Source organism: Tursiops truncatus, chromosome 21 (genome assembly GCF_011762595.2).
Source record: "Tursiops truncatus isolate mTurTru1 chromosome 21, mTurTru1.mat.Y, whole genome shotgun sequence".
NCBI classification, from domain to species: Eukaryota; Metazoa; Chordata; class Mammalia; order Artiodactyla; family Delphinidae; genus Tursiops; species Tursiops truncatus.
The window spans coordinates 27,515,702-27,530,132 of record NC_047054.1 but is presented as its reverse complement, the minus strand read 5'-3'; the positions used below and the strand labels follow the sequence as shown (position 1 = coordinate 27,530,132).

The 14,431-nt window shown below is 43.5% G+C and overlaps 1 protein-coding gene across 1 annotated transcript in view; it reads right to left on the bottom strand.

Moving 5' to 3' along the window:
- UNC5D (unc-5 netrin receptor D) overlaps positions 1–14,431 on the bottom strand; it is a 607,834-nt gene that overhangs the window by 46,451 nt on the left and 546,952 nt on the right. Inside the window, exons 12-13 of the mRNA XM_019921243.3 lie at positions 3,086–3,254; positions 1,203–1,430 (exon numbers count right to left, since the gene is read on the bottom strand). Coding sequence (XP_019776802.1) covers positions 1,203–1,430; positions 3,086–3,254 — 397 coding nt within the window. The remainder of the gene's footprint in view (positions 1–1,202; positions 1,431–3,085; positions 3,255–14,431) is intronic.

Here is a 14,431-nt window from a genome sequence, read left to right as displayed (position 1 = left end):
GTTCATTTGTGTCATATTTTTAGATTCCACATACAAGTGATATCATATGTCAATTATTTTGATTACTGAATGTCTGTCAGGTATTTTATCTTGGAGAAATCCTCTGATTGGGGGGTCTCAGAAGCAGATGAAGAGTTTAAAATGCCATTCCTAGGATGAAGTTTAACTGCTTACACTGAAGTTCTTTACAGAGAGGCACCCCCTTATGAAAAAGGTCCCTTTTGTGAACAGCCAAATATGAAGCGTGCCCTTTATAATGACCTGTGCTACTGAAGAGGTGGTCAGGGAAGATCTAGGCACATAGGTTGGCACTGTGTCACCTTTATTGGTTTATATTCAGGATTCAGGTCACTGTATCTCTTCTGTTGGTAAATATGAGTTTTCCAGCTCAGTGTCTTAAAAGCTAGTTCCTGAGGAAAAGCTCTGCATCATGGACTTAATGATCCAGAACTGGAATAGCTGGCATCTGGGATGTGTCAGGAGAGCTATTTATATAAGGGTAGAGCTTACACAGGCACTTCTGCATTATCTTTGCTGCTATTAATAAACTTGCAGTCTTTGTGAGTAGCTAATTTAAAAGGAATCATGCATGATTAAAAGGACCAAAAATGGAAAGGAGCCATCTCTGCCCTAGTAACCCTAAAAATGAATAGACTGTGTGTCCAGGATGTCACGTGACAGCCTGCTGAGAGGTATGCTTTATAATTGCTGTTACCCAACTACAACCTTCAGGTGACCAAGCACTTTTCTTACTGCTCGCCGTACATCAAATAACTCTTGTTCCTGTGGTTCACGCCATTCTCTTTTCTGGACATGGTATCCCTTCCTCTTTTGCTCTTAAATCTCATTCATGCAAGAAAGTACCCTGAGGGTCCGCCAAAACTCTTTTAGACTCCTCTCTTGCAATTGGGTCTCTGTTTTCTGAATCTCAACTATACTTCTAGTCAATTTTCTCGTTTAGCACACAGTGTTCCTTATGTGTTAATTTAACTCTTCTCTCGACTAGCAAGTATCTTGTACCCTCAGCACATTGTTGGACACATAGTAACACAGCTCTTGTTTCGAGAGAGGTATCCCCATCTAGCCAGTGATGTGGGTTCATTTTCCAGACCCTCTGCAGTCAGATTCTCTATTGATACCGATCTTCAGGAAACCCCATGCTTTCATGACACCACAGGAAGAATTATAGAGAAAAGGCTGACCTGAAATGCACAAGGGGTATTGTCCACACAGTAGACCCTCAAGTTGTAGTCCAGAGAGTTACAGGACATGCAGCCAAAAACCGCAACCTTGAGCTGCTTCACGGCACAGTCTGTGATTGGTTCTCCGGTGAGGGCGTATGTCCCAAAGCTGTCTAGGAGCACGTGGCACGCAAAGGGGTCCAAAAGGCAGTAACAGGATGTGGATTCATCCTCCACCGACATCACTTCCTGTTGGGAAAAGGTCTGTTGAATTCTCTCAGCTTGGGAAATAAAATGTGATTTAACAGTCACTTTGCAAGGACATAACATTTTTTTTCAGAATATTTTTATTGAACTCATTTTCTCAAAATAACTGCTGACATCAGGAACTGAATGAATGGCTATATTCAGGGTGTTGGGATTCGATTTAGTAGATTATAACAAACGTCACTTTCAAAGTTCTCCAATTTTCAGTTAATTTGTTCAAGGCCAAATTAAAAACAACAACAACAAAAAACAGCCCTGAACATTAATATCAACGAGCAAACTTTTATGTTTTTATAAAGGTCTATTTCTGAAAACCTCTTTCCCTATCCTTAAGGTAATATTTATTTTCTTTCAAATATTTTTTCCTCTTTCATTACATCAAAATCATTCACGAGGGACCATTCAATAAATGGTTTGGATAAGACGTATCAGAATATTTCACCCTCCCTGAGAAGGTATGGGCGGCATGTGATAGGGCACGAATCTGACACCATCTGGATGTAAATGACAGTGCGGAAGTGCTGGGAAGAAAAACAAAGATGGTAAAAATCAAGGCAAAGCAAGACGTAATGGAAAAGAGAAAAAAACCTGGTCCCTTTAGGAAACCCATGGAACTTAACACCCCAGGAAATTTGCCTGTGGTTGTATCATAACTGAATAAATAGCAGAATGCACTTTCAATAAGAATAGCGACGAGTTTCAAGACATAGCCGGGCAGGGTAAATGTCATCCACTGACGCAACTGGGAATTTTCTTCTCCTCAAGAAACATGATTTTCCTTTGACTTCTTTTGCCTGAAGCACCGACTGGGGAGGTAGGATCCCAGGGCTGGACTAGGTCATTGTGTTCCAGCAAGATAATTCACCTGCTTTCATGCAAACGGACCTCAGATACCAAGGAATCCCAATCAGACAGACACATCAGAGGTTTCACTAAGAATACTCATCCCGCTGCCATCTTTCTTTGCCGTGGCCGTCTCCCTCGTCCTTACTCTCCTCTGTGGATTCTCATTCTGTCCCTTTTGTTCTCTCCTTGTACTGTTTCTTACATGTACTCATACACACAGGGCAAGATAGAATGATTTTCAATGCATTCATTAATTCATGAACATCTATTTAGCAGCTACTCTGTTTCTGAATACTTCAACATAGATTTGTTACAATCCCTATGATGGCAAAAACAGAGTGATTCCTTTTATGAATCCAGCTTGCTTGCCCTGGGCCTCTTCCCTAACCCCACAGAAGCCACAGAGGAAAGTCAGTTCAGACAGGGACATGGCCTGGGAACAAAGGCGGGAGTCACAGCCTTATGTACCAAAGGCAGATACACAGGGTACATGTCTATGAGGGTAATTACAACTGTATTCTAAAACCCAAAGAGAAAGCTCTGTATCCTCTCTGGCCTCTCTTTTCCATATTCTCTCTCTCTCTCACACACGCACACGCACACACACCCTGCCCCAAAACACTAGCCAATACCTTGAGGATGCTGTGAACACTTGCCACCAACCCTCTGAAAAACAAGTAAATGCTCACAAATTTCACAACTGACTTGTGTGAAGAGAGGGTAAAAGTTAAATCCATTCCACGGGTGGAACCCAAACCCCGTTTTTTAAAAAAGAAAGACTCAGGTCTCACCTCCCACTTGCCTTGCTGGGTCCTCTTCTTTAAATGGATATTCCAGTGCTCAGAACTGACGTCTGCACAGTGTGGAATGGTCAGGGCAAAGGGAGTGGTGACAATCATGTCGGGGGGACCACAGGTGACTTCCGGACTCAGGAGCACCTCAGAGCCATCTGACTGGAGGCTGTACGGTTGGGAAAGGATAGAAGAGAGAAGCATGTAAAGGAGAGGGGCATATTTGAGTGAGAATTTAGTTGCAGGTTTAGCAAAATCCTTTCCCGGGACTCCCTCCTGAGTAACATCACCTCCTGGAGGATGGCTCGTCTAGACCACAGCCATCTCTCCTGAACTGCTCAAGCACACAGGCTGAGGTTGAGCCTAGATTTCAAATCTAGGTTTTGAAAAACAAAATGACAAATGCTTCTTCAGAAATACAGGGCAGAGCAGGAGAAAGCAAAGACCTGGCCGGCGGGTCACACACCAGGCTGCTGAATCCTTATTCTCACTGATAACGTTATCAATGACCAAAGCCAAGGACCTCATAGAAATGACCGATCTGGTAATCTTACCATCATCACACTCCTTTCTCCCAACAACACATTCTATAAATATGTTTAATGCTACTTAGCAACAAAACAAATTATTTTTGTAAACAAAGCAATACTTCAAGTGCACCAGGATTGAGTATGTCTCTTCTGGTTTTGAAAACATTTATTTTCTGCCAATGCACAAATACACAAGTTATGGAGCAAGAGCACAGTAGACAGTTATAAACGGGATAATCAAATACATAAATATATATGATGTTTCATGTCTTTCCTATTTTAGCTCTAAATTTAAAATCATTCTACCTAAACCTGGTGTTCAGATTTTTCTGTATTGTGAATAATTTACAATAGGAAGGCAGAGCCACGAAACAGATCAAAGAAATTTAACTAAAAGGAAATACCACCTTACTGAATGCCTCCCTCTTCCATTTTTGCATCTTTTGTTTTTAATCTCTGCCCCAAAGAGTAAATGGGGTAAGTTCACAGGACAGCAATCAGTGAGAACCCAGAAGTCTCCTCACTTTCCCCAACTGCTTATATGTTTTTGAACAAGCCAGTTGATTTTTTCCCCCTTTATTTTCACTTGTAAGAAATATACTGATATAGAATATAGTCCATAAAGCAGTTTAGGACGCTCAGATGGACAATGGAACATGAGAGCTAGGACTGGTATTATTACCTAAGCTTTCTCTCATCTCACGTAGGAAGGACATTTAAGAAATGTCATCCCTGGTCAAAAAAGCAGCCCTTTGAGCAGGATGGAATCAGTACTGAAAGATACTACCTTGTCTGTGATCTTGTGTGAACAAACAGGTTTTCTGTGAGCACGCCTAACATGTTGTTAATTTCTGAATTGCTTCTGATGACAGGACACTGCTTGTTCCCTCTCCAGTTGGTCATGGCCACATTTTAGCTCATTATCTATAATTCACTGTTACCATAAAAGGCACGGCCTATAAGCTAGAAGGAGCATCTTGTATCTACTGTATCTAAATTAGACCTGAACACCATCACAGCGTCTTCCTCCCTCCCCGAGAAGCACTGGAGCTGCCCTCTGAAAATTCAGCCTTCCACATAGGCAAACCAAAGTTACCAATTCTCCCCATACAGGCAAAGCACAGACTAAACTGAAAATGTCTTTTATGCATTTATATGTCGAAGCAGGGCAGGCAAGCCGGGGAGGTGGGTGGGTTTGGAAAGTCCTGTATTAGCAATGACAAATGCTCTATGAACAGCCTAGAACGCTATACTTGAGGTTTGAAAAAAATGTAAAATTCCAGCGTAAACTGTACCCAGCACGAGGTGGCAGCTTGCGTGTGGATGCCTGCCAGCGGCCACTGGAGAGGGTTAAGTGCTTTCTGTGTAATTGCTGCCTGCATCCTTCACAGACAGGGATTGCAGGGGTGCTTCTGAGTGACCAACGACAAGCTCTCCTAAAAGAACTATTTAATCGCTTTGAGAGAATGATCCCCCTTGTTGAACATATTATTCAAACATATGGGAATTGGGGGAATTATTTAATGCCACGTGAATGGAAAGTAGCTAATTAGGTGAACTCTCACACTCACTGTGAATAGCAGGGCTCCTTTCGGTAATAATGTAAGCAGCATTAGGAGTCGGAGGTGGTGCCCATGGAAACTTACGTGGGGACTGGGATGGGGCTTTGCATTAAGCAGCCGTTGGGCATTTCCGGAAGTGCAAAGGAAGTAAATGAAGACATATCTAATCCTCCTACCGTGAAAAGGGTGTCCGTGCACGTAGGTCTCTCTCTGGTGAAGGAACAAAATTTAATCTCTCCGTTTTTTTCCCCCGACAATTAATAATAATTTGCCCTTTTCTGCCACCTTCTATCTGTGGCAATCAGGGAGATTTGCAGATATTGATTAAAGCTCTCCACACGCCTGTGTGGGCAGGTGGTAACAATATAAGGTCACAGAAAAGTCAATCAAAGGGATGGCAGCCGAATCACCACAGATTTCTGACTTCCAGGCTCCTGACCCCTGTGAGCAGATGCACTTTGCTTCTCTGTTAGCACTAGGAGATTGCTGGTCGAACTGCTGGCTCTTGTGACATCCCAAGTGAAGATGGAGGAAGAGATGTAGTGCAAGTGTAGCCATGAATACAGACCTAGGACATCTAGGGACAAGATAGCTGAGGAGAGGAGGCTTTAATTGGGCAAAACCAAAGATTTGGGAGGAAAGCATGGATGGCATTTAAGTTTGCCCACATTACATAGTATATGCCAAGGAAGTATTCCTGCTCTTGCTAGGTGTTAAAAAAAGAAAAAAGGCAACACATTTTTCTAAAATTGCTGTGAGCTAATAATAACTGGGAACTAATAACAGCAGCGATTTCAGGACCGTGATATGAACAACGTCAGTGCATCACACACCCTCCTGTGTGAAAAGTCTGCTGGCGTGAGACTTTTGCTATTTAATTTTTTCATTGTGTCCCCACCCCCCCCGTGGCCTTTTTCTCCATATATATGCTGTGCATGTTTACGAATGCTTACGGATACAAAAAGATCAATCATTTAAGAGCCAGGTCTGTGTAAGCAGGTGGCTTGTTGAGTAAGTATATGGAAACATGGTTGTGAATTCAAACTTCTGCTCTCGCAGTGCAGCTGAGAATTCTGGAGAAAATTCTGCCAGCTTTGCAGCTCTGATGCCCCCAACCACAAAATAAATATACGTGGCAGGAAAGGGTGCTGGTAAAGGGCCTGGGAGCACCTTGCCTGGGAATCTGGCAAGACAGAAAGCCCCACGTGACTAACCCTGTTTAGTTACCGGCAGGGGAAACCAAGAGGAGCCGCAGAGAACACAGAATGTGGATGAAAAGAACATTCTTGTGTCCTCACTGTGCTCTTTGTGGCATCATCCCTGATATTACACCCCTCGTCTGACTTTTTCTGTGGCATGAAAACCAGACACGGTGGCAGAAGGGAAAGCCTTTCGGCGCCTCACTTGCCTCCCATGCAACGTAATACCTACTCTAAGATTGTTCTAGAGTTAAACGAAGTTAAGCCTAAAAAGCACCTAGTGTGTGCTCCATGCATAAAAGTTCTGCTTCTCAATTCTGAACTCCCACCTCTCCTGCCTTTTTATGAGTCTTATTTCTATAGCAACTGTGTTTTTGAGATGGCCGCTTTATTCACTAGATGGTTCTTATCTCAGCACGTGCCTTAGGGATGTGCACTATAAGAAATGAAGGCACCTTGCTAGTGCTTTCATGCTTCCTTTCCATGGTCTGTCCTCAACTCATGATATTGAGTTGAGGAATCCCACTAAAAATGCCAGCTTGTTCCCCCTCGAGGAACTGCAGCTGTTTCTGCTACTCTGGAATTTTCCTCCAGACGTCCCATGATTATCTCCCTCGTGCCCTTCAGACCTTTGCTGCAATGACACCTACTAACAAGGCGTTCCCAAATTATGCCTAAGCTGTGGAACTGCAACGTTCCTACATCAAAAGCTGATCTTTGTTTTTCTTTTTCCTCTTTCTTTTTTTTTCCTGCGGTACGCGGGCCTCTCACCGTTGTGGCCTCTCCCGTTGCGGAGCACAGGCTCTGGACGCGCAGGCTCAGCGGCCGTGGCTCACAGGCCCAGCCGCTCTGCGGCATGTGGGATATTCCCGGACTGGGGCACGAACCCGTGTCCCCTGCATCGGCAGGCGGACTCTCAACCACTGCGCCACCAGGGAAACCCTGTTTTTCTTTGACTTCACACTCATTGCCCTCCAATGCACTATACCATTTGTTTATTTTTCTCTTCCACAGACTGAAGCTCTATGAGGCCAGGGATTTTTTTTTTCTGTTTTGGTCATTGTTGTACCCATTTCCCGCACCCCAGTGCCTAATATAGGCCTCAAGCACTCACAAATATTTGTTGAAGCAAGCTTAGGAGCCAGTGGTTTCCACTGATCAAATCTAGAACATCTTGAGCATCAAAGTGAATAATGGTGGTAAAGGACGATAACCCACTGAATAACATAAGAACCCACGAAAGATACAGATATAAATGAATGGATGAGTGGGAAGGGAAAACTCTTCCATACAATAGGAAGCCAACTAAGAAATGTAGGAAGTCATCATTTGACAACCAATCATATTAATAACTGACTCAGTTAAGAATTATGAACGGGATGCTAATATAATTGGTGAAATTTTTAAGAAAAGAACTATTTATGTGGTTTCAAAGTATCTTCCCACACTTAATAATTACAAAGGGTAAACATGACTTTATACTTGAGAACCCTGGCAGACGCCACCTAACCCAAGTTATCAAAGTTAATCTTGCCAGTAAGGGGATGAATTTTCAGAACATACTTGCCAATAAGAAAAAGTGAAAAGAACTCAGCATCGCTTCTGTAACGTTCCTGCCAATAATACATAACCTGAATCTAATCAAGAGAATTATCAGACAAATACCAGCCCAAACTGAGGGACATTCTGCAAAATAGCTGATGTGCACTCTTAAAAGTAGTCAATATCATGCACTAGAGACAGACTCGAACTACTCCAGATCAAAGGAGGCCAAAGGCATGTGACAACAAAACGAAGTGAATGGAACTGGATTTTCATTTGCCATAAAGGACATTATTCAGATAAGAGGTGATATAGGAACCAAGTCTGCAGAGTAGATAATAGTATTGTATCGATGTTAATTTCCTGATTGTGATAATTGTGCTGTGTTTATGTAAGAGTTTGTGTTTAGAATATACACACTGAGGTATCTAGGGGGAAAAGGGACATCTTGTTCACAACAGTTAAAAAAATATATGTGGATGTGTATTTATTAATTCCTCTCTCCATATGTGCGTGTCTCTCTCCATGCACATGCGGAGAAAGAGTAGAACACGGTAAATGTAGTAAAACGTTAACATTTGTGAATCTGGATGTGGGAGAACTGGGAACTCTTTATACAGTTGACCCTTGAACCACATGGGAGTTTAGGGGCGCCAACGCTCTGTGCAGTCGAAAACCGTATCCGTGGTTCCACATGCGTGGATCCAACCAAGCACAGGTAGCAGTGTTTACTATTAAAAAGTGAACCCAGCCAGTTCAAACCCGTTTTGTTCACGAGTAACCTGTACTATTCTTGCCACTGTTCCTTAAGTTTTAAAATTTCATCAAAACAAACAAAAAAAAAATGAATGAATGAATGAATGAAGAGAGGCCCAGGGAGAATCTGTCCGGAACTCTTAAAATGAAGTCAGCAGGGTCGCTGACAGCTGCACACAATGTGTGGTGGAGGTGATGAACGTTCTGCACTTGGTGGTGGTGAGGTCACGGTCCAAACCTTGGCACACCGTGACTCACATTCTGCAGTGCCAAGGTCACAACATAAGGTCACGGTGAAGGTCAGCTACAAGGTGGCAAGTGCTAACCACGGCAGGTCTGGAGGTGCATCTGGGCACATTTTGCTTTTGCTCTCAGTATCTCTTGACCTGACCCTAGGCTTGTAGCGTGTCACTCTCTTCAAGCAAAACAATCAGCTCCATATTTAAAGACGAGATTTTCACTGTTGTCGTCGGCCATGCTGTGCTTGGTAATTATCGTTCCCTCCTTTCCTCCTCGTGGTCCGTATTATAGATGAACGTAGGTTTGATCACCTCTTCCCAGAGCATCACTCAGGAATGCGGGCAGGAGAGTAATGATAGTTTTACTATGCCAGGCCCTGGGTCGATCCATAATTAAAGCATATTTTAATGGAATAGACATAAAAGGCCGATGGATGGAAGCCGTACTTAGTTTTAAAATTGGAGCTCTGAAAGCAAGCTGGCTCCAGCCTCCTACAGTTTGGGGCCTGAGATGACACAGTTTTACTATTATTCTTCTCTTTTTCTCTTTTCATTGAAACCCTGGTACACTGACCTAGAGTGCTAACTTTGCTGTGGATAAAAATCAGTTTGCGGTTTATGATTTCTCATTTTACTCAAGTCAAGATACCTGTCTCACTCTGCAGCTCTGACCAGATCTTTGAGATCAGTCCCAGGAAACGATAATCACAGACTCTCTCGGACATATGGGCCCTTTAGAAGGCAGCGTGGCTCATCAGTCCATCCCAATAGCATGACTAGGTTTCCTGGGGGATTTCTCTCTAGTAACTGCTATGTATGATTTAAGAAAATAGACTTCTGGAAAGGGAGAATAGGGGATCAGGAGAATAGAGGAGAAAAGAGCGAAGTTGAGCAAAATCTCTTCATCACAATTGATTCCTCTTTCAGTCTTTAAGTGGCCCTAAAACTGTAACGTGGTTTCAAACTCCTTGGGTAGCTTGTTTACAGTTATATTCGCGGATACCACCCATGACGATTCGGATTCAGTATTTCTGAGGTAGGAGCCGGGAACTCATGCTTTTCACTTGCGTTTGTTGCTTGCAAGTTAGCCCTGGCGCTAACGTGTGAGCAAAGTTGTGTGGTTCTTGAGAAAATATCCGAAGCAGAGCCTCACGCGGCTGGGGCTGGGTGGTCTGTCAGATATACGTCGGGTGGGCTTCTGAAATGGAATTCAGATGCCGGTCAAGTTGAAATGCTCCCGATTATGGCTTTGGATGACGCCACTATGGTTGAAAGTGCAAAGGCACAGGGACTGTCCCTACATCCTCTTTCTCTAAGGAGCATGTGTATTAATATGGAAGGCTCTCGGGTTGGGGGGTTGATGAGCAGTAACTGGAAATAACGTTACAGCTCTTCAAGCCATTCTATGCCATTCGTTGGGGCGGGAGAGGGGCAGTTAGAAGGGTGGATTACAATAAGCAACAAGCCCAATTAACTGAGGATGGAAGCATACATCTCTGCTATTAAAGGGTTTAAAGATCTGTGTCACCCACTTGGTATTATCTGCAATAGGATCACGGGAAGGGAGTTGGCACAAGGGGCTTGGGGTGGGAGGGCAGTTACATACAGGCTGGAATGAGGATTTGACCTTGCTGAAGTTTGAGTAACACCACACTGAGAGACTAAACTGTTTGCGGATGTTCAGGGCTTTAGTTTACACACACTTCACAGGGTGTTTACCAATTAATATACTAAAGGAATCGCAAATCATGTGTAAATCACCAGTTCCTAGACACAATTTAAACCTCATCTTTCATGCAGTGTTGGCGTTTTAGCTTTGTTTACTATGAGAAGTGGAATAATGATGGCTCAGGGAGAGTGCTTTAAAGTGCAAGACGGGGAGGGGAGAAGATCTAGGCGGCATGCTGCTATGACAGTTTTTATTATCTGCTAAGTGGTTTACTCATTGGCATTTTGAATGGGCGAAACAGGCTTCCCTGGAGGAACCTGAGTCCTGTGTCATAGAATCATTTCATTTCGGGGGCTGGGAAAGGACCTAAGAGTAATCAGGCCAACACCATCACCATTCAGATGAGGAAACAGAAGGGCATGCTGCGGGGTGGAGGGACGTGGCCGAAGTCACACCCACTTGTGACAGAGCTGGGATGAGAATCTCCTGTCCTGTGGTGGTCCTGGGGTGTGTGTCTGTGTGGGGCGGGGGCGACAGGCGGTGGGAGAGACGGATGTTCCCTGGGACATGGTCTCCAAACCTGGAACTTCGAAGGTGTAATGTTGGCATGAGAATTGCTAAGATTGTTTTCATAGACCTTGGAGAAAGCCTTAGGAAAACAGGGCTTTGAGATGCGGAGAGTGGTCACAGAGGCCTGTGTTGGTTTCCTATTATTGCTGTTCCATAGACTTACTGGATGAAAACAGCCCAGATTCATAATGTTACAGTACTGTAGGTAGAAGTCCCATAGAGCTAAAATGAAGGTGTCAGTGGGGCTGTGTTCCTTCTGGAGGTTCTAGGAAAGGATCCATTACCCTGCCTCTTCCAGCTTCTAGAGGCTGCCTGCATTCCTTCCATCTGTGAGCGGTAATAACATGGTCTCCTTATCTGTGTCTGGTATTCCCGCCTTCCTCTTATAAGGATCCTTCTGTGGGCTTACCTGCATCATCCAGGATAATCTCTCCTTCTCGAGGTCCTTAACCTTCATCACATCTGCAAAGTCCCTGCTACTATGTAAGGTTCCGGGTATCAGGATGTGGACATCCTTGGGGCGCCACTCTTCTGTCTACCACCGGGACTTTCATGGCTTCTTCACTTTAAAGTTAGGACCTAAAGACCCCTCTGTCGCTGCCTCCTGACCTACTGCCGTCTCCCAGACACCACATGATCTTGGAGGCGTCGGTTGACTTTTGGGTTATCTTCACACTTCAGCTGCAGAAGTTTCTATGCAGAGTGAAGCTCCGTATCTGCATATAACTTTATGGGGTCCTGGGAAGTTGTTAAAAAGACCGTAACCAAGGGAGTGAGGCGGTTGACCACCCAGGTTTTCAAAGGGCGTGTTTTAGTAAGCAAGGCGGGCAGCCTCAGTGTGCGTTGGCATCTTCTCCCGGCATCTTTATTAGGCTATAACTAAGTGAAGTGGAAAGGATGATATATATTAAATATCTTAATAGGACAGGTTATTTCTATTTCCAGCATGGGCAATAAAAGAGATGGCACATACAAAATAAAAATAATTATAGTATGTGCTGTTCCTTTACAATGTACAATCAAACTCATGAACCAATGATTTTCCTCTCATTGAATTAAGGTGCCCCTTCCCTTCAGACCTATTAACCATGTTCACAAACCATTGTTATCTCGTCAATGGCATCTTTAATTAAAGACTCCTCTGGACCACTCTAATCACTTCGCATTGTGAGCTCACATGGGCTTCGAAAGCACTTTGATTAGAATGACAGCAGTTTTTATTTATGCGTGTTTGTTTGGGGACCAAGGGGGTGGTGTGAGGTAGAAGGATGGGTAAAGGCCTTGATGTGAAGAAATTCTCCTTTCCAAAAAGAGCAGATCATAAAATGACAAAGTGAGAATCTCCCCCCGCCTTTTCTTTTCCCTGGTTCGCTATTTTTCTCTTCCCCTCCTCGTTCTGGGGGCTAATGGCATTATATTCTAACCTAAATGTGAAGAAACCACTATGATTTTACTGCGGAAAAGAGCACAATCTTCAGCTAAAGTTGCATTAACCCTTCTAGGCCATTAAGGTACCATTTGATAAACTGCCCCTTTTATTACACTGCATGACACTGGCAGCCTGAAAGAATTAATGTGTTTCCCAAATGGCAGCAATGCACTCCCTCTCGCTAGCACAAGTAGTACCTTTGTTTGTTACTTCAGAGCCTCTCTCCTCCTCAGTGGTCCCCTATGCCTGTTATAGAGTTAATTAATGCCAAATCTCCTCAAAGGGATAGGTAGACGCCACTAATTTGATTCTTCCAATAAAGATTTCTCAAACTCAAAGCAACAAACCCAATTCAAATCCATGACTGACTGCTAAACAGAAATAGTGACAGGGATAATTCGTTCATTTATATCCATCACTATCTAGCACGGAAAGCCTGGCAAAGTGGACAGGGACAAAGCTTGCTTAAGGTGGCATAAGCACCCACCCCAGCCTGACTGGTCATTCATCTCCTAATCTAAATACCAGCCCGCCCAGAGTCCATTGTTCGGACCCATAGGATATACCTCTAAAGTACCCATCATAGGCCAGAATGTTATGAGAAACAGAGGCAGACAAAGGAACTGATGCAGGATGTCCTTTGTATCATCACAAGGCTCTTGATTTTACTTGTAATTTAATTTTTTATGGAAGTATGGTTGATGTACGATGTTGTGCTAATTTCTGCTGTACAGCAAAGTGACTCACTTATACTCATATATACGTTCATTTTCTTTTAATATTCTTTTCCATTATGGTTTATCCCAGGAGATTGCATATAGTTCCCTGGGCTATATAGTAGGACCTTGTTGTTTATCCATTCTAAATGTAATAGTTTGCATCTACTAACCCCAGACTCCCAGTGCATTCCTCCCCGCTAACACTCCCCCTTGACAACCACAGTCTGTTCTGTATGTCTGTGAGTCTGTTTTGTAGATAGGTTCATTTGTGCCATATTTTAGATTCCACATATAAGTGATATCACATGGTATTTGTCTTTCTGACTTCACTTAGTATGATCGTCTCTAGTTGCATCCATGTCGCTGCAAATGGCATTATTTCATTCTTTTTCATGGCTGAGTAGTATTCCATTGTATATATGTACCACATCTTTATATCTGTCAATAGACATTTAAGTTGTTTCTGTGTCTTGGCTATTGTAAATAGTGCTGCTATGGACATTAGAGTGCATGTATCTTTTCGAATTATACTTTTGTCTAGGTATATGCCTAGGAGTGGGATTGCTGTGTCATATGGTAACTCTATTTTTAGTTTTCTGAGGAACCTCCATACTGTTTTCCATAGTGACTGCACCAACTTACACTCCCACTAACAGTGTAGGAGGGTGCCCTTTTCTCCACACCCTCTCTAGCATTTGTTACATGTAGACTTTTTAATGATGGCCATTCTGACTGGTGTGAGGTGGTACCTCACTGTATTTTTTTTTTTTTTTTTTTTTTTTGCTGTACGCGGGCCTCTCACTGTTGTGGCCTCTCCCGTTGTGGAGCACAGGCTCCGGATGCGCAGGCTCAGCGGCCATGGCTCACGGGCCCAGCCGCTCCGCGGCATGTGGGATCTTCTTCTAGGACCAGGGTGCGAACCTGTGAACCCTGCATCGGCAGGCGGACTCTCAACCACTGCGCCACCAGGGAAGCCCCTCACTGTAGTTCTGATTTGCATTTCTTGAATAATTGTGATGTTGAGCATCTTTTCATGTGCCTACTGGCCATCTGTATGTTGTCTTTGGAGAAATATCTATTAAGGTCATTTTTTGATGGGGTTTTTTTGTTGTTGTTGAGTTGTATGAGCTA